This window comes from Desarmillaria tabescens (genome assembly GCF_030435595.1).
Source record: "Desarmillaria tabescens strain CCBAS 213 chromosome Unknown EV420scaffold_5, whole genome shotgun sequence".
NCBI classification, from domain to species: domain Eukaryota; kingdom Fungi; phylum Basidiomycota; class Agaricomycetes; order Agaricales; family Physalacriaceae; genus Desarmillaria; species Desarmillaria tabescens.
In genome coordinates, this window is record NW_026848304.1 from 1,232,204 (window position 1) to 1,250,244 (window position 18,041).

Consider the following 18,041-nt stretch of genomic DNA (forward strand, 5'->3'; position numbering starts at 1 on the left):
CAAGCAAGCACACTAGTGTTGGTCGAGTCAGAGCGTATTTATTTCGGATTGGTGCTTATTTCCAAATTTGTATCTAGATCAGATCGGGCAGCGCTTTTTGTTGTCTCGTCACTTGCCAATCAATTGCCACCCACGGGTCTAAGCGCAACAATAAGCAACCACAGGGCACCCTATACCCCTCGGAATACTGTGCCTAGGATGACTGCTTCGTCGTCTCTCTGCTGTCCTTGCTGTTATGCATGGAAATTTCATGGTACTCTGTATAGTCAGTGGCAGTAATACTTAAGCGACCGCTTAAAGTCGAGAAGTATTTCAAAGCAACGGTCCGAGCCGAGGACGGAGCTAATGATGTCCAGATGCTCGCTATTGTTATTACATCATGTCGGCAGTTCGGTGGCAATCTTTTTGTCTCAAGTTGTCCTCGTTCATCTATTGTCTAATTGTTTTGCGACTGCCTCACTTACCTTACCGGGTCAGCGACAGGACACCATTTTCCAGATGGCAAGTGTCGATCTGACTAGAAAAGGGCGACAATTAGCTCGTTCCATCTCTCACTTGGTCCCCCCTTTCGTCGTCCTCTCTGCCATTCCCTTCCTTTGCTATGGAAGAAGCCAAGCCTTATACCACCTCAGCGGAGCAACTTGCTTACCATCCACCCTATCTACGAGCTCGCGGCATCCCCGACGTGCCAGAGGATATCGACTTTGCCATCGAGCACTTGAATGATCCCAACTTGGACATCAAGGCCCTCCGTCCGTCGGTCAAGGCTTGGGAGCTTGAGAACAAGAAGCTTCCCCCCTACGCGTCCTCAGATGGCGACACCGACTCCCACTTCGACAGATACTCCACGTCGCGCGCAGAATCTCGGAACTCTAGTGCAGTAGAAGATTTTGACGAGTACGTATCTCTTCCTTTGCTCTTTTTGTGTGGCATTGATGTTCTGTTTCCAGTGAATCTCCTTACCCGGAAGTTCGAGCCGCGGTATCCAGCATTGATGATCCGAGTATGCCAGTGAATACGTTCAGGATGTACACTTTTCACCAGCTTGTTACCGATCTTATAGTTAACACAGAGACTATCTAGGTGGACCATTGGTCTCTTCTTCACGATATTTCTTCCTGGATTGAATCAAGTCCTGGGCATGCGGTGTACGCCATCCTATTTTCGACTAGGTTACGCAAGCCTAACCATACTTCTTTAGATCCATCGCTCTACGTTACCGGCCTCGTTATTCAGTTGCTCTCGCTCCCCATGGGTAAGGGCTTGGAGAGGATACTTCCTACCACCAAGTTTAACACATTCGGATTTGTTTGGTCGTTGAACCCTGGACCCTTCAACATCAAGGAGCATGTGTGCATCACGGTCATGGCCAACATTGCGTACCCTGGTGGTTACGCAACCGACATCCTTGTCGCTCAGCGACTCTTCTATGGTCAGCAGCTGTCATTCGCGTACCAAATACTCCTCGTTCTTGGTATCCAAGTGTTTGGCTTCTCGCTCGCCGGTATTCTGCGCCGGTACGTGGTCTGGCCGTCGAGCATGATTTGGCCTGGTGCCATTGTCAACTCAGCCCTTTTCAACACGCTTCATAAGAGCTATGGAAAACGTGAGCGGGGACACATGACGCGCGAAAGATTTTTCTTCCTCGTCGTTTTTGGCAGCATGGTCTATTACTTTTTGCCCGGCTACTTGTTCACCGCTCTCAGCGTGTTCAACTGGGTTTGCTGGATCGCTCCGAACAATGTTACGGTGAATGCGCTCTTTGGCTCTTCCGGCCTTGGAATGAGTCTTTTGACATTCGATTGGTCGATGATCTCCTATGTCAGCAGTCCTCTGGTCACTCCGGTACGTATTTTCCCACTACTACGTATGTCGTGGTTGCTTACTTTCGCTGCAGTGGTGGTCAGAGGCCAATGTCATCGTTTCATTCGTGTTCTGGTTCTGGATTATTGCTCCCATCATCTACTGTGCGTCTGCTTTCTTATCGTGTCATTTATTATACTCATCGCAATTTGCTAGTCACAAATACCTTCAACTCTGCTTTCATGCCCATCTCATCGTACTATTCCTTTGATAACACTGGTGCAAGTTACGATGCCAGTCAGGTTGTGACAGATGGTGTGTTCGACGTTGAGAAGTACAGGGCGTACTCACCGGTCTTCGTGCCTGCCACGCTCTCACTCGCGTACGGACTCAGCTTCGCCATCTTCCCGGCAGTCATTGTCCACACTCTCCGTGAGTGTATTTTTCGTCGATTACGAGCTCTTCGTTGACATCTTATCTAGTATGGTTCCGCCGCGATCTTGTTCGTCGCTTCCGCACGTCTCTCAGGGACGAGCGTGATGTCCACTCGCGTCTGATGCAGGCCTACCGTGAGGTTCCAAGCTGGTGGTACGGTCTCGTCGGCATTATCTCCTTCCTGTTCGTCGTCATCGCTATCGAGATCTTCCCGACCCAGCTACCGGTCTGGGCTGCATTCATTGCATTTGGTCTATCTGCCCTGACTGCCCTCCCTCTGGCGATGCTTCAAGCCATTTCCAACACTCAAATCGCTTTCTCCGTTATGTATGAACTCATTGGTGGATTCATGCTTCCTGGCAAACCCGTTGCCAACGTCATCTTTAAAGCCATGGGCATTATGGGCTCTACTCAAGCTGCTACTTTTGCGGGTGATCTGAAGTTGGGCCACTACATGAAGATTCCCCCACGGACCATGTTCACAGTTCAAATGGTGGCGGTCTTCATTACATGCTTTGTGGCCGTTGGAACACAGGCCTGGATGTTTGCGAACATTGAAGACATGTGTTTATCCACTCAAAAGGACGGCTTCATCTGCCCCACGACAAACATTTTTGCCACTGCCTCCTTGATTTGGGGTGGCATCGGCCCCGCTCGGATGTTTGGCAGGGGTGCAACGTAAGTGCTACGTATTTCTCTAGTCTCTTCATTATCTGATCGTTCCTTCTAGTTATAATCCCCTGCTCTGGTTCTTCCTCGTCGGTGCAATCCTCCCGATTCCATTCTACATTCTCGCTCGCCGCTACCCTCACTCTCACTGGCGATTTGCCAACATGCCCGTCTTTCTCGCTGGTGTTCTCGCCATCCCCCCAGCATCGGGAATCAACTACGCATCTTGGGCTCTTGTTGGATTCATCTTCAACTGGTACATCCGTCGTTTCCACTTCCGATGGTGGATGCGATACAACTACATCCTCTCTGCAGCTCTCGACGCTGGAACTGCGTTTGCCATCATTCTCATCTTCCTATGCCTGCAGCTCCCCAAGGGCGGCGTTACATTGAATTGGTGGGGAAACACTGTTTGGAAAAATACTGCTGATGCCATGGGCCTGCCGCTCAAGACACTGAATCCTGGTGAAATATTCGGACCGTCGACCTGGTCATAAGGACCTGGCTTCAGTTCTCTTTTTTCGGGATTTTTCGATTTAGATCAACGGAACTCATGCATTATTATGATTGACGTAATATCCTGACTTTTGACTTCGCGATACCTATTTACCTTCTTCGTCACGGCCATTCTTTTCATCTGCATTATCTGATTTATTCCACTTTACATTCTTTCACTTCCTTCCGGAGTCGCCTGTATTTGTACCTGGCCTTGTACGCAAAATGATAAATGACGATAAGTTACCATGACGTTAGTAATAGTGCGATATATAAATGGTGGATACCACGAATTGGTCGCATAAACTCACAATAATGGGTCTTACAATGATTCCAGTGCTCGCGAGTCAACAGAATCATTGCGGGACACATTTGTGCCAGGATCATACAACAATCTTCGGAGACATGAAAATTACAGCAGGTAGATAACGAAGACATGGACAGTCTAAGCAGGTAGACCCCATACGCGTACTTCCCGACCCGTCGCTCCCCAAATTTCAGAACCCATCTCGCCAAAGGTGAAGTCCGAAATCTCCCCTCCTTCCTCAAGTCGGACCAATTCCTCCCATGATTTATGAGCATAAATTCTACCTCCTGCACTTCCTGCAACACCCAGGAACTGCGCACTCGTATCGTATCGCACCTTGTTTATTTTGAAATCATCTTCCAAAACAATGCTTTGCGTAACTTTCTGTTTACGCAAATCCCAAATCCCAACCGACGACGACGAATTGGGAGCTGCAAGATGATACCCATTCTCAGAGAAAGAGAGCGTATTGATGGTGAAGGGGACTGAATCGCTGGGAGTTAGCGTTGCAGCAATGGCACCTTCACGGATGTCATATATTTGAATGGTCGACGTGGCCGTACCCAAACCAATGAGAGTTCCGTCTGGGTGTATAGACAGCGACGTGAATCCCTCATCAGCACTCAAGGAGCGGTAGACTTGGGTGAAATTTGTGAGGTCATGAATGGAGAATGTTTTGTCCATCGAGGAAAGAGCGAGAAGGGTAGAGGTGGGATGCACAAACAAGCCTGTGAGCTCTCCTTTGTGAGTGCGAACAGTCGACTTGGGAATGTATTCCTGTGACGCTGCATCGTAAGCCCAGATTTTGGCAATCTTGTCGGCACCGGCTGAGAGTAGCATGGTAGGGTCCCCTTCGCGCTCCCGGAATGTGACATGAGTGACCTTTTTAGTGTGGCCTTTCAACGAAGCCAGCACTTTGTCGGTGCTTCTGTCATAAAGCTGAACGATCTTATCGTTCCCTCCGGTCAGGAACTGAGAAGGCAACAAGCGGGACACAGCCAGAGCGGTGATACCTGCGGGAGAGGCTGAGTGAAGAGAAGGAATGGTGTGCTTGGCGGTGAATGTTTTGACATCGGCAGGCGAGACGTAACCCGTAGGAGCCTTTCGCTTTTTACGCGTGGATGATAATGCTTGGTAGGTCTCGGTAATTTGGTCAACGATAGCCTTGGGCATTCCGTTTTCAGCACCGCTCTCTGCCATTTCAACATCCTCCGCTGCACCGTCAGTCGGTACTGAGATACCCATGCTTGCTTGAACATTGGCGAGAGCCCTGATAAAGAATTAGTTGGAGTATCTGACGAAGAACAGAGCCTACGCACTCTCTAGCCGCATCTCGTTCTCGAATGAGACGCGCAACAACGCGAGTCGCAGCATCGTCGCGGTAAAGTGCGTGACTGAGTTCCTGTCGCACGTTGGTATACTGTTGTTTCAGCGCCCATGTCTCGAGCATGACCGTATCCCATTCGTTTTGCAGACTATGCAGCAAAGCTGGGATGGACGTTTGGGTGGGTGGTCGAGGAGGAGCATTGCTGGGAGCTGACGCGTCCAGTATTAGCACAAAAGGGACAAAGATAAACGAGAAAACCACACACAGGCTTTGATAGAGATGAGATCTGCCTCCTCCAACTTGTCTCCAGTGATGGGGTCGGTGCCGTTCTCTGTAATATACTTGACGATGAGGCGTCGCTCATATACTTTGCCAGACTTGGAAGACACCACAGGATCCTGAGGAACCTCTCCAGATATCGCACAGAAAAACATCACGAAACTGAGCGCCCTAGGAAGGTTGTATAGCGGACACTAGCTGCTTTCGTCTTCGTCGTCGATGATGAGGAAAAGAAAATGAACCGGTGTTTGCCGCAATTTGTTCTGGAAGGTCTTGCGTTCGCCCAACATCAAGGATGGCAGAAAAGCAGCAACGCCTCGTTCTCTCCATTATCGACTTTTTGAACCAATCTATCACAGATGGCACTGTTAAAGCTGACGACAAGGAGTCATTGGAGATTGCGAGTCGGTTCATTCTTTCTCGTCAACCAAGGGCACATCTGATATAGCGGTGACACTACAGTCCAATGCATCGGGGAAGCCTTTGGAGTGGATCCTCTCAACAAGCAACAGGTGGAACGTCTGACCGTCAAGCCTGCAACGCTGCAGAACATCTTTGACGTTTACCTCAAGACCATGAACAAAGTTGGCGCTGCCTCGCAAGGTACTTCCGCTTCCGCCAACGCTTCCACTTCGCAACCCAAGTTACCTACTGCCGATGACAAGGCCCGAGCAGAGAAGCTGAAGCAGGCCGGTAACTCGCAAATGACCGCAAAGAAATATGAGGAGGCCATCGCTTCCTACACGGAGGCTATCGCTTTGGATCCAGTCAACCCAATCTACTATTCAAATCGTGCCGCCGCTCACTCCAGCAAAGGAGACCATCTTTCAGCTGTCGGTGACGCCGAAAATGCCATCACTGTGGATCCTAAATATGTCAAGTCATATCATCGGTTAGGGTACGTGTTTTTACAAGTCCATGATCTATCCTGGTAATCAAAGTACAATACAGACACGCACAATATGCTCTTCTCGATTATAAGGCTGCCGCAGATGCTTTCGAAAGAGGCCTTAAGATCGAACCAAACAACGTGTCCCTCAAAACTGGTTTGCAGAGTTCAAAGTCACGCATTGTTGAAGATGACAATGACGACGGTCCGCCGCCACTTACTCGAGACACCGATTCAACACGTAGTACTGATGCTGGTGCTGGCGGCTTTGGCGGTATGGCAGATATGCTACGGAACATGGGTGGAGGAGGTGGTGGAATGCCCGACCTTGCCAGTATGATGAATAACCCTCAGATGATGGCGATGGCCCAGCAAATGGCAGCTAATGGAGGGTTGGCTAACTTAATGCAAAACCCCGCATTAGCAGACATGGTGTGTGCGCACCTCCTTCTCCGAATCTTCCTTCTCAATACAGTTTAGATGAGCCGAGTGCAATCAGGTAACATGCCTTCAATGGAGGAAATTATGGCGAATCCCTCTCTTAGACAGCTGTAAGTTGATCCTCTTTCCCTTGGCCCACTTCTAACTCGAACTCTAGTGCGGAACAGTTTGGTATGGGTCAGTGAAAATACATCCGGGACGTTACTATCAGGAGGGATAAGTACTACTTAATGGAAAACATTTGTAAGACGTATGATCATGGTTCATGCAAAAGGAAAAACCTTAGTCGAGCGGCAGAAAGGCCGTCCGACCTGTACGCGGAGTCATTTACCCCGCATCGTACAAATTAGAATCGCAGCTATCTTCTTGAGCTTTTCATCATACTTTTCATCTGCCGCTCCTCTCGTTCAGAATGTCAACACCAGTAACCTCCCTCCCGGTCGCTGTGCCAACCATGACCCTTGGTATATATGGCTTGTCTACTCATGAAGCTCTCGTTAACTCTCCCCTAGGCAGAGCGTAGGTCCACGACCTTGACGTCAAGATAGTCGAGGCAAGGAACGCAGGGTACCAAGGCTTCGAAGTCTTCTGGGAAGATCTTGTTTATGCTGCAAAGAAAATAGACCCGAACTCAACGGAGAAGGATGAAGCGACAATGCTGCAAGCTGCAAGATACACGAGGGAGCTCTGCGACAAAAATGGACTGGTAGTCATGGCTCTGCAGCCATTCTTAAACTACGATGGGTCATTCGACGACACTAAACACCGAGAAAACATAACCAAGTTAAAACTGTGGTTCAAGGTTGTTAAGATCCTCGGAACGAATTTAATTCAAGTACCTTCTCAGGTGAGTATATCTCGCTGTCTGCGAAATAGCTGAGAATTGATTTCCTGAGAAGATGATTTTGGAAGGAACCACTGGTGACTTTGACAAACTCGTTGCAGACATTCGAGAAATCGGTGAGCTGGGATTGAACGAAGACCCGCCTGTTCGTTTTGCGTACGAGGCTCTTGCCTGGGGCGCACACCTTGATTTGTAGGTTCATTATCCTCGCAACCAATCAACTAGCCGACTATGAGCTATAGGTGGCAGCAAGTATGGGCCGTCGTTACTAAGGTTGACCTCCCTAACGTTGGTACTGGTACGTCTTTCTCATGAAGAGGAGTACCACTATTTTTAACCGTTGCCAAGTCCTGGACACCTACCAGGTATATAGATTTGGCTTTCCAAAAAGGTCGCTCTGAGTCCATGCCTAGATCCTGGGACGAATCTATGGCGATCCTACTTCTCTAACCGGAAAGCAACCCGACGCAGAAGAATCCCTCGCATCCTCCCTCGAAGAAATGGCCGCTACAGCACCCGCTCTTCTGCCTAAGCTGTTCTACGTTCAGCTCTCGGACGCCGAGTTCATGAGCCCCCCACTTTCTCCTACACACCCCTTCTACGATCCAGCTCAGAAGCCACAGATGATGTGGTCGCGCAATGCTCGATTGTTCCCCTGCGAATTCGATAGGGGCGGCTACCTTCCTGTGGATAAAGTCGCAAAAGTTTTGTTTGAGGACGTGGGGTACCGTGGGTGGGTATCGATGGAAGTCTTTTCTCGAACGATGAGTGAACCCGGCAAAGAGGTGCCAACGGACCACGCGCAAAGAGGCATGAAGAGCTGGAAGGCTCTTCTCACACAGTTAGGATACAATAAGAAATGAAGCTAAGGTCGACAATTACTATGGATAACGTACAAATATCAATATGGACACTCGCAATACTACGTGCAGGACAAAACGTTCACAGCATCGTCTGTTGCGTGACGAATGCAAGCAGTATGCGATTGAGTAACGCGAGGATTATCCTGGAAAGATGCATGCTTCCGTCAACTCACCACAAAATGTTAATGATGGCTTGTACGGAAGTAACAAATTACTATGGACGACTTAGAAATTCTACTCTCACCTTATCTACCCTAAGTCATATTCGTTACGGGCTCGACGAATCATCATGATATCAAGAAGTATCTTCTACCCTTTCTTGTCTTTGACGCAGTCGTCTCGACTTTCCCACAGTATGCGGTACATCGGTGAGTTGTTCGGGTGTTCGCTTTGGATGGCCCTAGGATGATGACAGTCATTTTGGACAACAGTGGTACAAAATTATATATACGTACGTGCTTCAAGTGATATCGTAAACCACCGTGTTGCTTGTAAGTCTTATGACACCCAGGCTTCGGACAGCGAAAGGATTCTGATTCGTTGGTACTGGTGCTGGCACTAGCCTGCAGCTTGGAAGACAAAGCTTCCGTAAAATGCGCTGGAGAACTGTATAAAAGTGGTATCAGGGTGTTTGCTTAGCAGACAGAGACTCACACTTGAAGATGGTATTGAAGACCATTTATACTCTGGAGAAGGTAAGCCTACATCAGCACAAAATGGAATACCATCTTACCTTCCAAGATTTCCCACACCCATGCAACGCACATCTAAAAATTCGGTCTGTGCCATCGTCCTCTTCCTCTTCCTCATGCTCGTGGGTTTTACTATGGTACAGTAATTCTCTTGAGGTAGCAAAACGTTCTCGGGGCCAACAACGACGATAACCGCAAGCATAAGGAAGAATGTTGGGACTTGGAGTTGGAGGATTAATAAGACAAGCTGATGTATTCGGAGAACACCTTACTCAGATCCGGCTGGCCTCACGGAAGAAACTCGGGTGTCAGTGGTTGGCGGCGTCCTCCTTCTGGGTCTAGGTCGCACTGCTGGATGACGATAATGCCGAGATGGGGAAAGCATTGCGAGTGGGTCAGTATTAACCAGGTTGGAGGCCGGAGTATCAATGCTTGAAGTAATTGAGATTGTTGCGGTTTGATCAACTAAACTCGAGGACGCCAAACAGTCATCCAAAGGTATACTGGAGGTACAGTGGATCATAGGGTTCGTAAACGTCGGGAGATAGAAAAATGATTCCAGATCGTGCCGAGAAGTCGCTCTATTTCCCTCGGGCATGGGAGAGGAGCGCGAAGAGTGTGGGGAATTTAGGTCAAGGACACCCAAGTTCGGTGAGGCATCACTATCCGGATATGGAGTGTTCATGAAAAAGTCTCCGAAGGTCGCAAAATCATTGTAGGGTGAGAACAACATGGAATAATCCTGGGATTGGGGTAGCTCCATGTCCGTAAGAATCGTATCATCTTGGGAAGGGATATGCTGCTGCGCTCCGTCGGTAGATGATGCGGTGGGAAATGACGACGAGTTGTATTGTAAAGGTGCGTTCTCGAGAGGTATGTTCTGAGGATCGAAGATAACGGAGCCAGTGAACGTCATCTGCTCCTCGGCTATAGTGAATGCATCAGCTTCGAGAGGAGAAAATGGTAACGGAGGTCCCTGGAGGGAGGAATGAGGCTCTTGGGTAGAGGTCGAGGACTCTGGACTATGCGTCGAAGAGACGGCAGAGCCTGCGTCCGGCTCTTCAACGTCAGCACCTTGAACGCCTTCTGGTGGCGGCTCTTCCCGATGAGCACGAGCTGAAGCTCTTCGTTCAAGAAGTCTCAATCTGGAAAGAGAACCATTCAACATTACTTGACATGGTAGTGTCAAAAGAAAGATACCTGTTACGACATCCTAAACCGCTACGCTGCATTTCTTCGCCGACCTCTTTCCACTTGGGGCCTAACTGACTGTACAATTGTAAGAGTTTTGCGTCCTCTGCCTGTGTCCATGGGTCCTTCTTTAGTCTCGGGTCCAATGCTTCCCGGAAACGTTTAGAGCATGCGTCGTCCGTCCTACCAGGGATAAATCGAGCAATAGTTGACCATTTATTCTTATGCCTTTTGTGCAAAGCCACCAACAGCGCGTCCTCTCTTGGTGTCCAGGCAGATTTCCTAAGATCCGGAGAAAGAGAATGGAGCCATCGCTGGAAGTAAAAGGTTAATAGGGTCCAATGAAAAGCACATTGGAGAGACAGACCTTCCTACAGGCTTTGTTCGTCCTTCCGGGAATCAGGGTAGCTACTTCCTTCCAGTTTTCAAAGCCGCCATTGCGGTTCATGACTTGCACCAAAAGGTCGTCCTCTTCCTGAGTCCATGCTCGACTAGTACCTTTCTCTTGCATCCTGTGTAAAAGAAGGTCATGAACACATAACAAGGAAGAGACAGCTTTGAAAACGGGTGGAAGACCGGAAAAGGCGGAAAGGGCGCCGGAAAGTCACATCACTGTTTAATTGTGGGCGGGCCGATCATGCCGGATGAAGCCGACGCTGGCCGACAATGTTTCAACGCCGACTCGAACAGCGTCCACTGGAAAAGTTACCTGCAGTTTCAGGTTTGCCCATCCAGTACTCCTGAAAAGGCTGTATGGCCAGAGCTTCGACTGAGGGGACACCTAGAATATGATCCGAAGGCTGACCGGTGACTCGAACTGAGTCTAGTCCTGACTCCTGAGACACCGCGGGGCCGTGCGATTTGGTATTTTCACTACTATTTAAATAACGGACCCAGGGAAGATGGATCACGTAAACCAAACCAATTGTCAACCCCCAACACTACTTAACAGTTCAACCATTCAGAAGGCAGTTTATCTATAAAACTCCCCTTCCTCTGACACATTTGTATGAAAAGGTGAGCCTGTTGTCCCACAGCTTTTCACAACGAGACATTGACGTCGCCCAGTGAAGAACACGATGCCACCGTAGAAGAGATACAGTCGAACTTCGACCAAGCTGTCGATAGGTACCGCCCAAATGTTTATGATCTCCCTTCCATACTCTGATAAATTTGTGTTATAGTTTCGACGATATGAAACTGAAACCAGAATTGCTCCGCGGTATCTATGCATACGGGTTTGTTCGAATTTTATCTTACATATCTACTTCCTGACATTCTATCAGGTTTGAAAGGCCCTCTGCAATCCAACAACGCGCCATCACTCCGGTTGCGAATGGCAAGGATGTCATAGCTCAAGCCCAGTCCGGCACAGGAAAGACTGCTGCTTTTGCGGTGTCACTTTTGCAGAAAGTTGATGTTGGCCTTCAAGCGACGCAAGCGATCATTCTAGCACCCACCCGTGAGCTCGCCACACAGATCCACACAGTTGTTGTCGCCCTTGGAGACTACACAGATATAACCAGTCTGGCATGTGTGGGTGGTACCAGCATTCGCGAAGATATGTCCAAGCTCCGCGATGGCGTTCAGATTGTCGTCGGCACTCCCGGTCGTGTTCTCGACATCATCCGGCGCGGGTTACTCAACACTAGTACCGTAAAGGTCCTCTGCATTGACGAAGCAGATGAGATGCTTTCACAGGGATTCACTACCCAAATCTACGATACGTTCCAACTTCTGCCCAATGACATCCAGGTCGCCTTGTTCTCTGCTACTATGCCTGCGGAGGTGTTGGATGTGACGAACAAGTTCATGCGCGATCCCATCAGAATCCTTGTCAAAAGGGACGAGCTGACCTTGGAGGGTATCAAACAATTTTACATTGCTGTGGAGAAGGAGGGATGGAAGCTTGACACGCTCTGCGACATCTATGACACCGTCAATATTACCCAGGCCGTTATATTCTGCAACACCAGAAGGAAGGTCGATATCCTGACGGAGCAAATGCAGAGCCGCGAATTCACAGTGTCAGCTATGGTATGCATCGTTCAACTGCTCGCAAGAATTGCTGAATGAATAAATCATAGCATGGTGACATGGATCAACAAGAGCGAAAGAATCTCATGAAGGAGTTCCGTTCGGGAGCCTCCCGAGTACTCATCACGACGGATTTACTTGCTCGCGGGATTGACGTGCAGCAGGTCTCTTTGGTGATCAACTACGACATACCCACCAACCGAGAGAATTACATCCACCGCATTGGCCGCGGCGGTCGCTTTGGAAGAAAAGGTGTTGCTATCAACTTTGTCACCAGCAATGATGTGTCCATGTTGAGAGAGATCGAAAGTAAGCAAGAGGTATCTCGAATTTCTTCATGCTGACATCTTCATGTCAATAGGGTTCTATTCTACTCAGATTGAGGAGATGCCCCTCAACGTCGCGTTCGTAAAATTTACTGTTTCTTTTGTAGCAACTACTCATGCAAGTTCAACTTTCAGTGATCTTATCTAATGATGCGGCAGAACTATGTACACTTGTTTATCCGAGTTTTGTAACAAACGCGAAATCTTATATTGTGATCCTTGTCCAGTACCACTGCTATCATTCATGTCTGAACGCTATGAACAGCTTTGCTTTGAAAATGTCTACGTCCCACATTTCGACTGCAATGATTCGGATTCATCTGTAAGTCGAGCATCTTATTTGACGCACTTCGAGTCGTTCTAATTTAGCGCAGTATCCGTGGAATGCATTCAAAATAGCGACGCCAGCATACGGCTGCGATGAACCTACTCGCCAGCACTTCTACCCTCCCAGCCTATCTCTCCAGCATCAATTCTCAGTTGACCAACGCTCCAAACGCTACAGCTACGACAGCGTGTCCTCCGATTCCGCTAACGAGTCGCCTCTTCCCTCCGACACCTCGAGTCGAAGAAGTTCCATGGATGTCGTGAGCAACAAGTCGAATCAGTCCAAGGAGAGAAAAAGAAAAGCGAGGTCCTCTATCATCTATAAGAAGTCTGCTTCAAAACGCCGGTCCTTCTCTTGACACCGACTTCACTTCCATCGCACCTGCTTCCAAACCGAACTTGTTGAGTTTGATTTTCATCAGCGCTTGGACATGGACCGTTGGTGCTGCAGTATCTCGCAGGAGGTTATCGTCCCGACGCCGTTCGCTTAAACCGCTTCATCTCGTTTCCCGCCACTGCGGTGCCCCACTTCGCCCATGGCAGCTTTTTCTTATGTTTCTATGGAACTCTCCCCTGAAGCCGATGTTGATTCTTGCGGGACAGCAAGTCGATGAACGAGCTGACCCATGGGGATCGTTATCGCTCTCTGCGTTGGCGGGAAGCTTACGGGCACTCTGGCGGTCACTGCTTGATGGAGGTCTTCTGTTCGCTCTCTTCCGTTTCTACAGACTACTGTTTGCATTCCTTTTTTGAATTGTGTACTTTCGCTACCTCGACATGTTTTGGCGCTGCTCTCATTCCATAGACAGGCATGATGAATCCATGAAGATACATACATAATATGATAATGATGACAATGATGTACAAGAAAGCAAGAAAATAAAATAAGTAGAAAACATAAATACTAATACGTTGCTTAAAAAGATATTACTGGCAAGCTTCGTGTGCGTCTATGCATGCGTCCAACAAACATGCGTAGCTATCATCGGGACTCGCTTCTTGCAATCGTTGAGCCACTGCATCAGAGATAGGGGAAGGGCTATGGATGAGATGTCAGTGACAAAAGTAACAAAACTTAGAAGAGGACACACTCGACACTGCCATAGGCAACCTCTACTCCGTATTGAATGGATGCAACAGAACAAGGCCACTTGGAGAATACACCCAGATCAAAGTGAAATGAGACCAAAACCTTCGCCTTCTTTGGGGGGAACATCATGTTCACAACTGCAGTGAAGGTTGGGTTCCCAGAAGTAGAAGTCGTTATATCCACAGGGAACCTTATGGAAATGTACGACATTTGAAGGCGCAGCTGGGAACAAGATGACCAGTAATCACGAAGAAGGTGGACAATCTGACAATGGATCAATATCAATATCAAGGACGACTACATCACTAGAGATTGCTGACCTGCCGGGTTGTCCTTGCATCGGTATTGTGAACGAGATGATTAGCTGCCGACACTAAAAACCGGCTGAGATGAGGAAAGTCGTCCTTATACTTGAAGCGAATGGTATCCAACGTCTGAACCTCTACCTTTTGGACAATTGGTAAGAAGTTGACACATGGTATGCACACGCGGAATTGTGAAGGCATAGACATATTCAAAGAGTTGAGAGTTCACTTTAGCCACGTGGAACATGTGCATATCTTCTAGGGCTTCAAGTTCACCTGTAAGCCGAGGTCAGAGAGAGAAGAGCACAAGAGAGAATGGGCTAACTTCGTAACCTAAACACTTCGGCCTCCGTGCTGTGTGTTTGCATGTGCAAGATGCGATTTGCTTCTGATATCGCGGCATTCGCTTGGCGCCGTTGAAGCTCGATTTCCTCCAGGCGTTCACCTAACCATTTTAACTGATCATTTCCCTCAGATACTTCGGTTTTGAGGGCGTCGACTTCGATGCTGGTGCAAATTAGAAATCGTGGACACACGGTTTTAACAGACGTACTTTTGCTCAGCGATCGAGGCCTTGAGCTCATTGAGGTAATCCTGATCGCATTGTTCAATCTCAGCGACCTCCGCTTGCTCTTGTTGCAACTCTTGCATGATGTTATCGTATTCTTGTTGCAGAGCAGGGATGATGTCATCTGCGTGAGTTCGTAGACCCGCCAGAGCTTTCGCGTCCTACATCGACCACGTTGGGCGTGAGGAAGTGATTATTGTATGTATAGCTTACCATCTCGAGTTCGCCCAAGGCTTGTTCTGCCGTCACTCGCAAGCCCTCAATCCACTGCAATTTCCATTCGTACCAATCCGATTTTGCTTGGGCTCTTGTATTGGTACGGATAAGATTGAGTTGGTGCTAGCATGCTGTTTAATAAAAGGCTTTGGAACGATGTGCTGGACGACATACTAATAATTCGGCTTGCCCTTCTTCATCCGCTCGTGAGAACTCGACGAATAACTCTGGTGTCATCTTCGCAGCTTCCTCTTCTGCTTCAACAAAGACATCCTTACTCTGTTGCATCCATGCTTGAAGATCACTTGAAACGCGTGAATACAATGAGAGTTGAGGGATGTCAATAGCCACAGCAATGGTATATTCTGCCGGACGTATGTCTGCGGGGTTTCGAGGTTGCCTGGATGCAAGCTGGGAGGGATGCATAGATCTCCGTGGAGCAGTCAGATCATCCATGAATTTGATGTTCGTCATTTCGAAGAACTGCTGGATGGAAATGGGAAGCTGGGAGAGAATGCATTAGATTCGGCCATACTCAACTATATCACTCACTCCTTCATCCTCATCTAGATCTGGCTCGACTTCTTGCCGCCACTGTTCGGTGGTTTGCAAGTCAACATCCATCCGACCTTCCTGATCCTCAGGGCTTGGAGGATCCGAAACAGAGAGTTCGCCATTGACGACGGGTGATGGATGAGTAGGTGAAGGCGAAGGCGAGCTGAATGTTACCGGAGGCGCCGAACGATCAGGGGAAGACCGCTGATGTGTATCATCAGGTAAAGGGATCTCGAGATCTTCTCCTGTTATTTCAGTCCGTTCACTTGGGAGACCACTACCTGCATCTCTATTGAATCGTCTCCACGCATCCGTAGGGCCCGAACCCATGCTCGCTCGGCCCAATCCAAGACCTTGCTTTCTTCTGGGGAGACGTTCGAGTAGCAGCAGGAGCAAGTTCTACATCTTGACGGGCACTGACCATGCTACGCCTCCGAGCAAAATAACCGGAAGGGCGTTTGGCAGCCGATGTCTTCTGCGGAGAATCCTTCAACCCTATGCTCTCGAAACGTGCCTTCTTACTAGGCGATAGCGGTCGGGGAGTTGGAGCAGCTGAAGAGGAAGCAAATGGGCGGTCATGATCATGCGCAAGCCGATGTGAAGCGACAGCTAATCGCTTGGCTGGACTTGAACTGTCCTCCGAATTTTCATTGTTTGACCTCTGAGAATGAGTGCGTTTTGAGCTCTGGGGGGACTTGATGGGTTGCCTCAGAGGGGACCGAGCAACCGGGGGGGCGAATGCAGCAGTAAAGGTCTTTGGACCGACTTTGGAAGGGGATTTCTTTAATGGAGATGGTACGTTGGTCGCGCTAGAGGAGCTAAGTACGCTTGGCTTCGAGTTTGTAAATACATTTACTTGTTGAGATGTCGCGGGGCTAGTTGTATTTGATGTAGGCTCTGTAGAAGGTTGGAAAACGGTAAATGTTGGCTGAGGTAGAGTTGGAGAAGGCATAGATGGGTATATTGAAGGAGTCAGCTGAGGCTCGGGACTCGGTGATCCTTGGACGGAGGCCTCAGTTTCATCCATGAACACAGCACTTGGCCTCCCGAAAACTTTGCTAATGTTCATGGTCCGGTCTCCTTCTTCAATGTTGTCCTCGCTCTCCTCACTAGAGAATGAATCTCCGCCGATGCTTAGGCCCTAAAGATTCTCGAGCGCGTTGTAACCTCTCCAAAGCGTCACCGATTTCCATCTCTTCTGCACCACCCATTCCTAGATGATCGACATCATCATCATCCTCTGTATAAGGGACAGAGGATGCCCCGGCGTGCGTGGCTTTTTGGAGTTCTAACCAGACAGGATCCTGATTGGCTGGTCGTAGCGCATGTGCGAGAGGAATCGTGAACTCCATCGGCTGCTGTATGTTCACCTTCTGATTGTGACAGATCATCTGAGAAGGACATCGACTGTTCTTCTGAAAACGAAGCAGCGGCATCGGGGTCTGGTATGGCATATGGATGTTTGTCGGACAAAGGAGTGCGGCCAGCGATCGACATCGAACGCTTACGCAGAATATTTTCATTCAAGACCTCTGTAATTTCCATGTCATCGTCGAAATTCGTCGAAATCATCATCCAAAAGCGCCGATGCACCACCAATTGTGGTAAGGTCCATGTCAGACCCCTCGCTGGCAGGACGATTGACGAAGTGAATTCCGGCGACGAGATGCACCGGGGTATGCGTTCTCATTCATTGACGGCAGCAGATGGGACAATGTCCCTCTGACGAAGGCGTTCCTGGTGATGATTGAGGTGTTCCTGTGCTGTTGGTGTTGTCCTGTGTTTCCATCGAAAACCCGGACATAAGCGTGTTCGCTGAAGCTAACGCGACGACCCATAGATTTTCGAGGTAAAATTATCGTGTATCCTTGTTTGAAAATCAGTGGGTCATGTCCATGGACTGCGTGGCATTGGAGTCATCGGCGTCGGGATGCTGAGGCAGGGAATCCGGCTTGTGACTGCAAACCTCCTTGACTCGCAAAATGAGTATCAGCGCGGGAATCATCCTGCAGCGGTGCCTTCAAAGACGAGGCTTTGAGGATGCCTTTGGCAGGGCCCTGAAAGAAAATGCCATGAGTTTTCCATTGTCCAAGAAAGCACGTCCCGCACCGCTGATAACCGAGATCGTGCAAAAGGGCTCAGTTCACTGGGAACTACACTATGCGCTCTCCGGCGACTCTTTGGCGCCATACTGCCAGTCCTATGGCTAGATACTGCAATAGATTTTCGCCGGTTCGCTGCATCCTTGATGCCCATGATCACAGAGATAGGAAGACGATAGAATGAACTTGGTTAACAAATTTAGAGAGCACAAGAGCCGGGAAAAAAAGAAAGAAAAAGAAGGCGGACAATAGTGAGCAAGGCGGGTGTGACGACGCCGGT

At 48.9% G+C, this 18,041-nt stretch overlaps 7 protein-coding genes across 7 annotated transcripts; 4 read left to right on the plus strand and 3 right to left on the minus strand.

The window, feature by feature from the left end:
• Window positions 1–601: 601 nt before the first annotated feature.
• EV420DRAFT_1475565 (OPT oligopeptide transporter protein-domain-containing protein) lies at window positions 602–3,404 on the plus strand (the record flags this gene model as incomplete). The annotated part of the gene is made up of 8 exons (XM_060469283.1): window positions 602–897; window positions 951–1,028; window positions 1,084–1,148; window positions 1,202–1,845; window positions 1,898–1,967; window positions 2,020–2,235; window positions 2,286–2,916; window positions 2,969–3,404. 8 exons carry the CDS (start codon window positions 602–604, stop codon window positions 3,402–3,404), a joined length of 2,436 nt encoding a protein of 811 aa, XP_060336483.1.
• Window positions 3,405–3,728: 324 nt separating this feature from the next.
• EV420DRAFT_959283 (WD40-repeat-containing domain protein) lies at window positions 3,729–5,673 on the minus strand. The gene is made up of 3 exons (XM_060484154.1): window positions 5,302–5,673; window positions 5,029–5,245; window positions 3,729–4,979 (listed from the first exon to the last, which is right to left on the minus strand). Exons 1-3 carry the CDS (start codon window positions 5,468–5,470, stop codon window positions 3,848–3,850), a joined length of 1,518 nt encoding a protein of 505 aa, XP_060336484.1. The 5' UTR covers window positions 5,471–5,673; the 3' UTR covers window positions 3,729–3,847.
• On the plus strand, window positions 5,431–7,065 carry EV420DRAFT_959244 (putative stress-induced protein STI1). Its single transcript, XM_060484153.1, has 5 exons — window positions 5,431–5,719; window positions 5,778–6,207; window positions 6,267–6,636; window positions 6,685–6,755; window positions 6,803–7,065. Exons 1-5 carry the CDS (start codon window positions 5,611–5,613, stop codon window positions 6,828–6,830), a joined length of 1,008 nt encoding a protein of 335 aa, XP_060336485.1. The 5' UTR covers window positions 5,431–5,610; the 3' UTR covers window positions 6,831–7,065.
• EV420DRAFT_959384 (4-hydroxyphenylpyruvate dioxygenase) lies at window positions 7,010–8,803 on the plus strand. Its single transcript, XM_060484155.1, has 6 exons — window positions 7,010–7,109; window positions 7,158–7,492; window positions 7,545–7,681; window positions 7,732–7,787; window positions 7,838–7,854; window positions 7,903–8,803. The coding sequence occupies exons 2-6, from the start codon at window positions 7,301–7,303 to the stop codon at window positions 8,350–8,352; spliced, it is 852 nt and encodes a 283-aa protein (XP_060336486.1). The 5' UTR covers window positions 7,010–7,109; window positions 7,158–7,300; the 3' UTR covers window positions 8,353–8,803.
• EV420DRAFT_1637573 (uncharacterized protein) lies at window positions 8,648–10,746 on the minus strand (the record flags this gene model as incomplete). Its single annotated transcript, XM_060476727.1, has 7 exons — window positions 8,648–8,752; window positions 8,808–8,958; window positions 9,007–9,038; window positions 9,086–9,263; window positions 9,317–10,189; window positions 10,245–10,549; window positions 10,603–10,746. The coding sequence occupies 7 exons, from the start codon at window positions 10,744–10,746 to the stop codon at window positions 8,648–8,650; spliced, it is 1,788 nt and encodes a 595-aa protein (XP_060336487.1).
• A 397-nt stretch (window positions 10,747–11,143) lies between these two features.
• Window positions 11,144–12,856, plus strand: EV420DRAFT_959190 (P-loop containing nucleoside triphosphate hydrolase protein). The gene is made up of 7 exons (XM_060484152.1): window positions 11,144–11,252; window positions 11,304–11,363; window positions 11,420–11,473; window positions 11,522–12,272; window positions 12,323–12,581; window positions 12,634–12,676; window positions 12,734–12,856. Exons 1-7 carry the CDS (start codon window positions 11,245–11,247, stop codon window positions 12,744–12,746), a joined length of 1,188 nt encoding a protein of 395 aa, XP_060336488.1. The 5' UTR covers window positions 11,144–11,244; the 3' UTR covers window positions 12,747–12,856.
• A 996-nt stretch (window positions 12,857–13,852) lies between these two features.
• Window positions 13,853–17,231, minus strand: EV420DRAFT_1475570 (Spc7 kinetochore protein-domain-containing protein; the record flags this gene model as incomplete). Its single annotated transcript, XM_060469284.1, has 12 exons — window positions 13,853–13,964; window positions 14,017–14,279; window positions 14,336–14,461; window positions 14,550–14,596; window positions 14,646–14,827; window positions 14,874–15,049; window positions 15,102–15,227; window positions 15,279–15,608; window positions 15,657–16,058; window positions 16,081–16,768; window positions 16,827–16,971; window positions 17,030–17,231. The coding sequence occupies 12 exons, from the start codon at window positions 17,229–17,231 to the stop codon at window positions 13,853–13,855; spliced, it is 2,799 nt and encodes a 932-aa protein (XP_060336489.1).
• Between the last annotated feature and the right edge of the window lie 810 nt (window positions 17,232–18,041).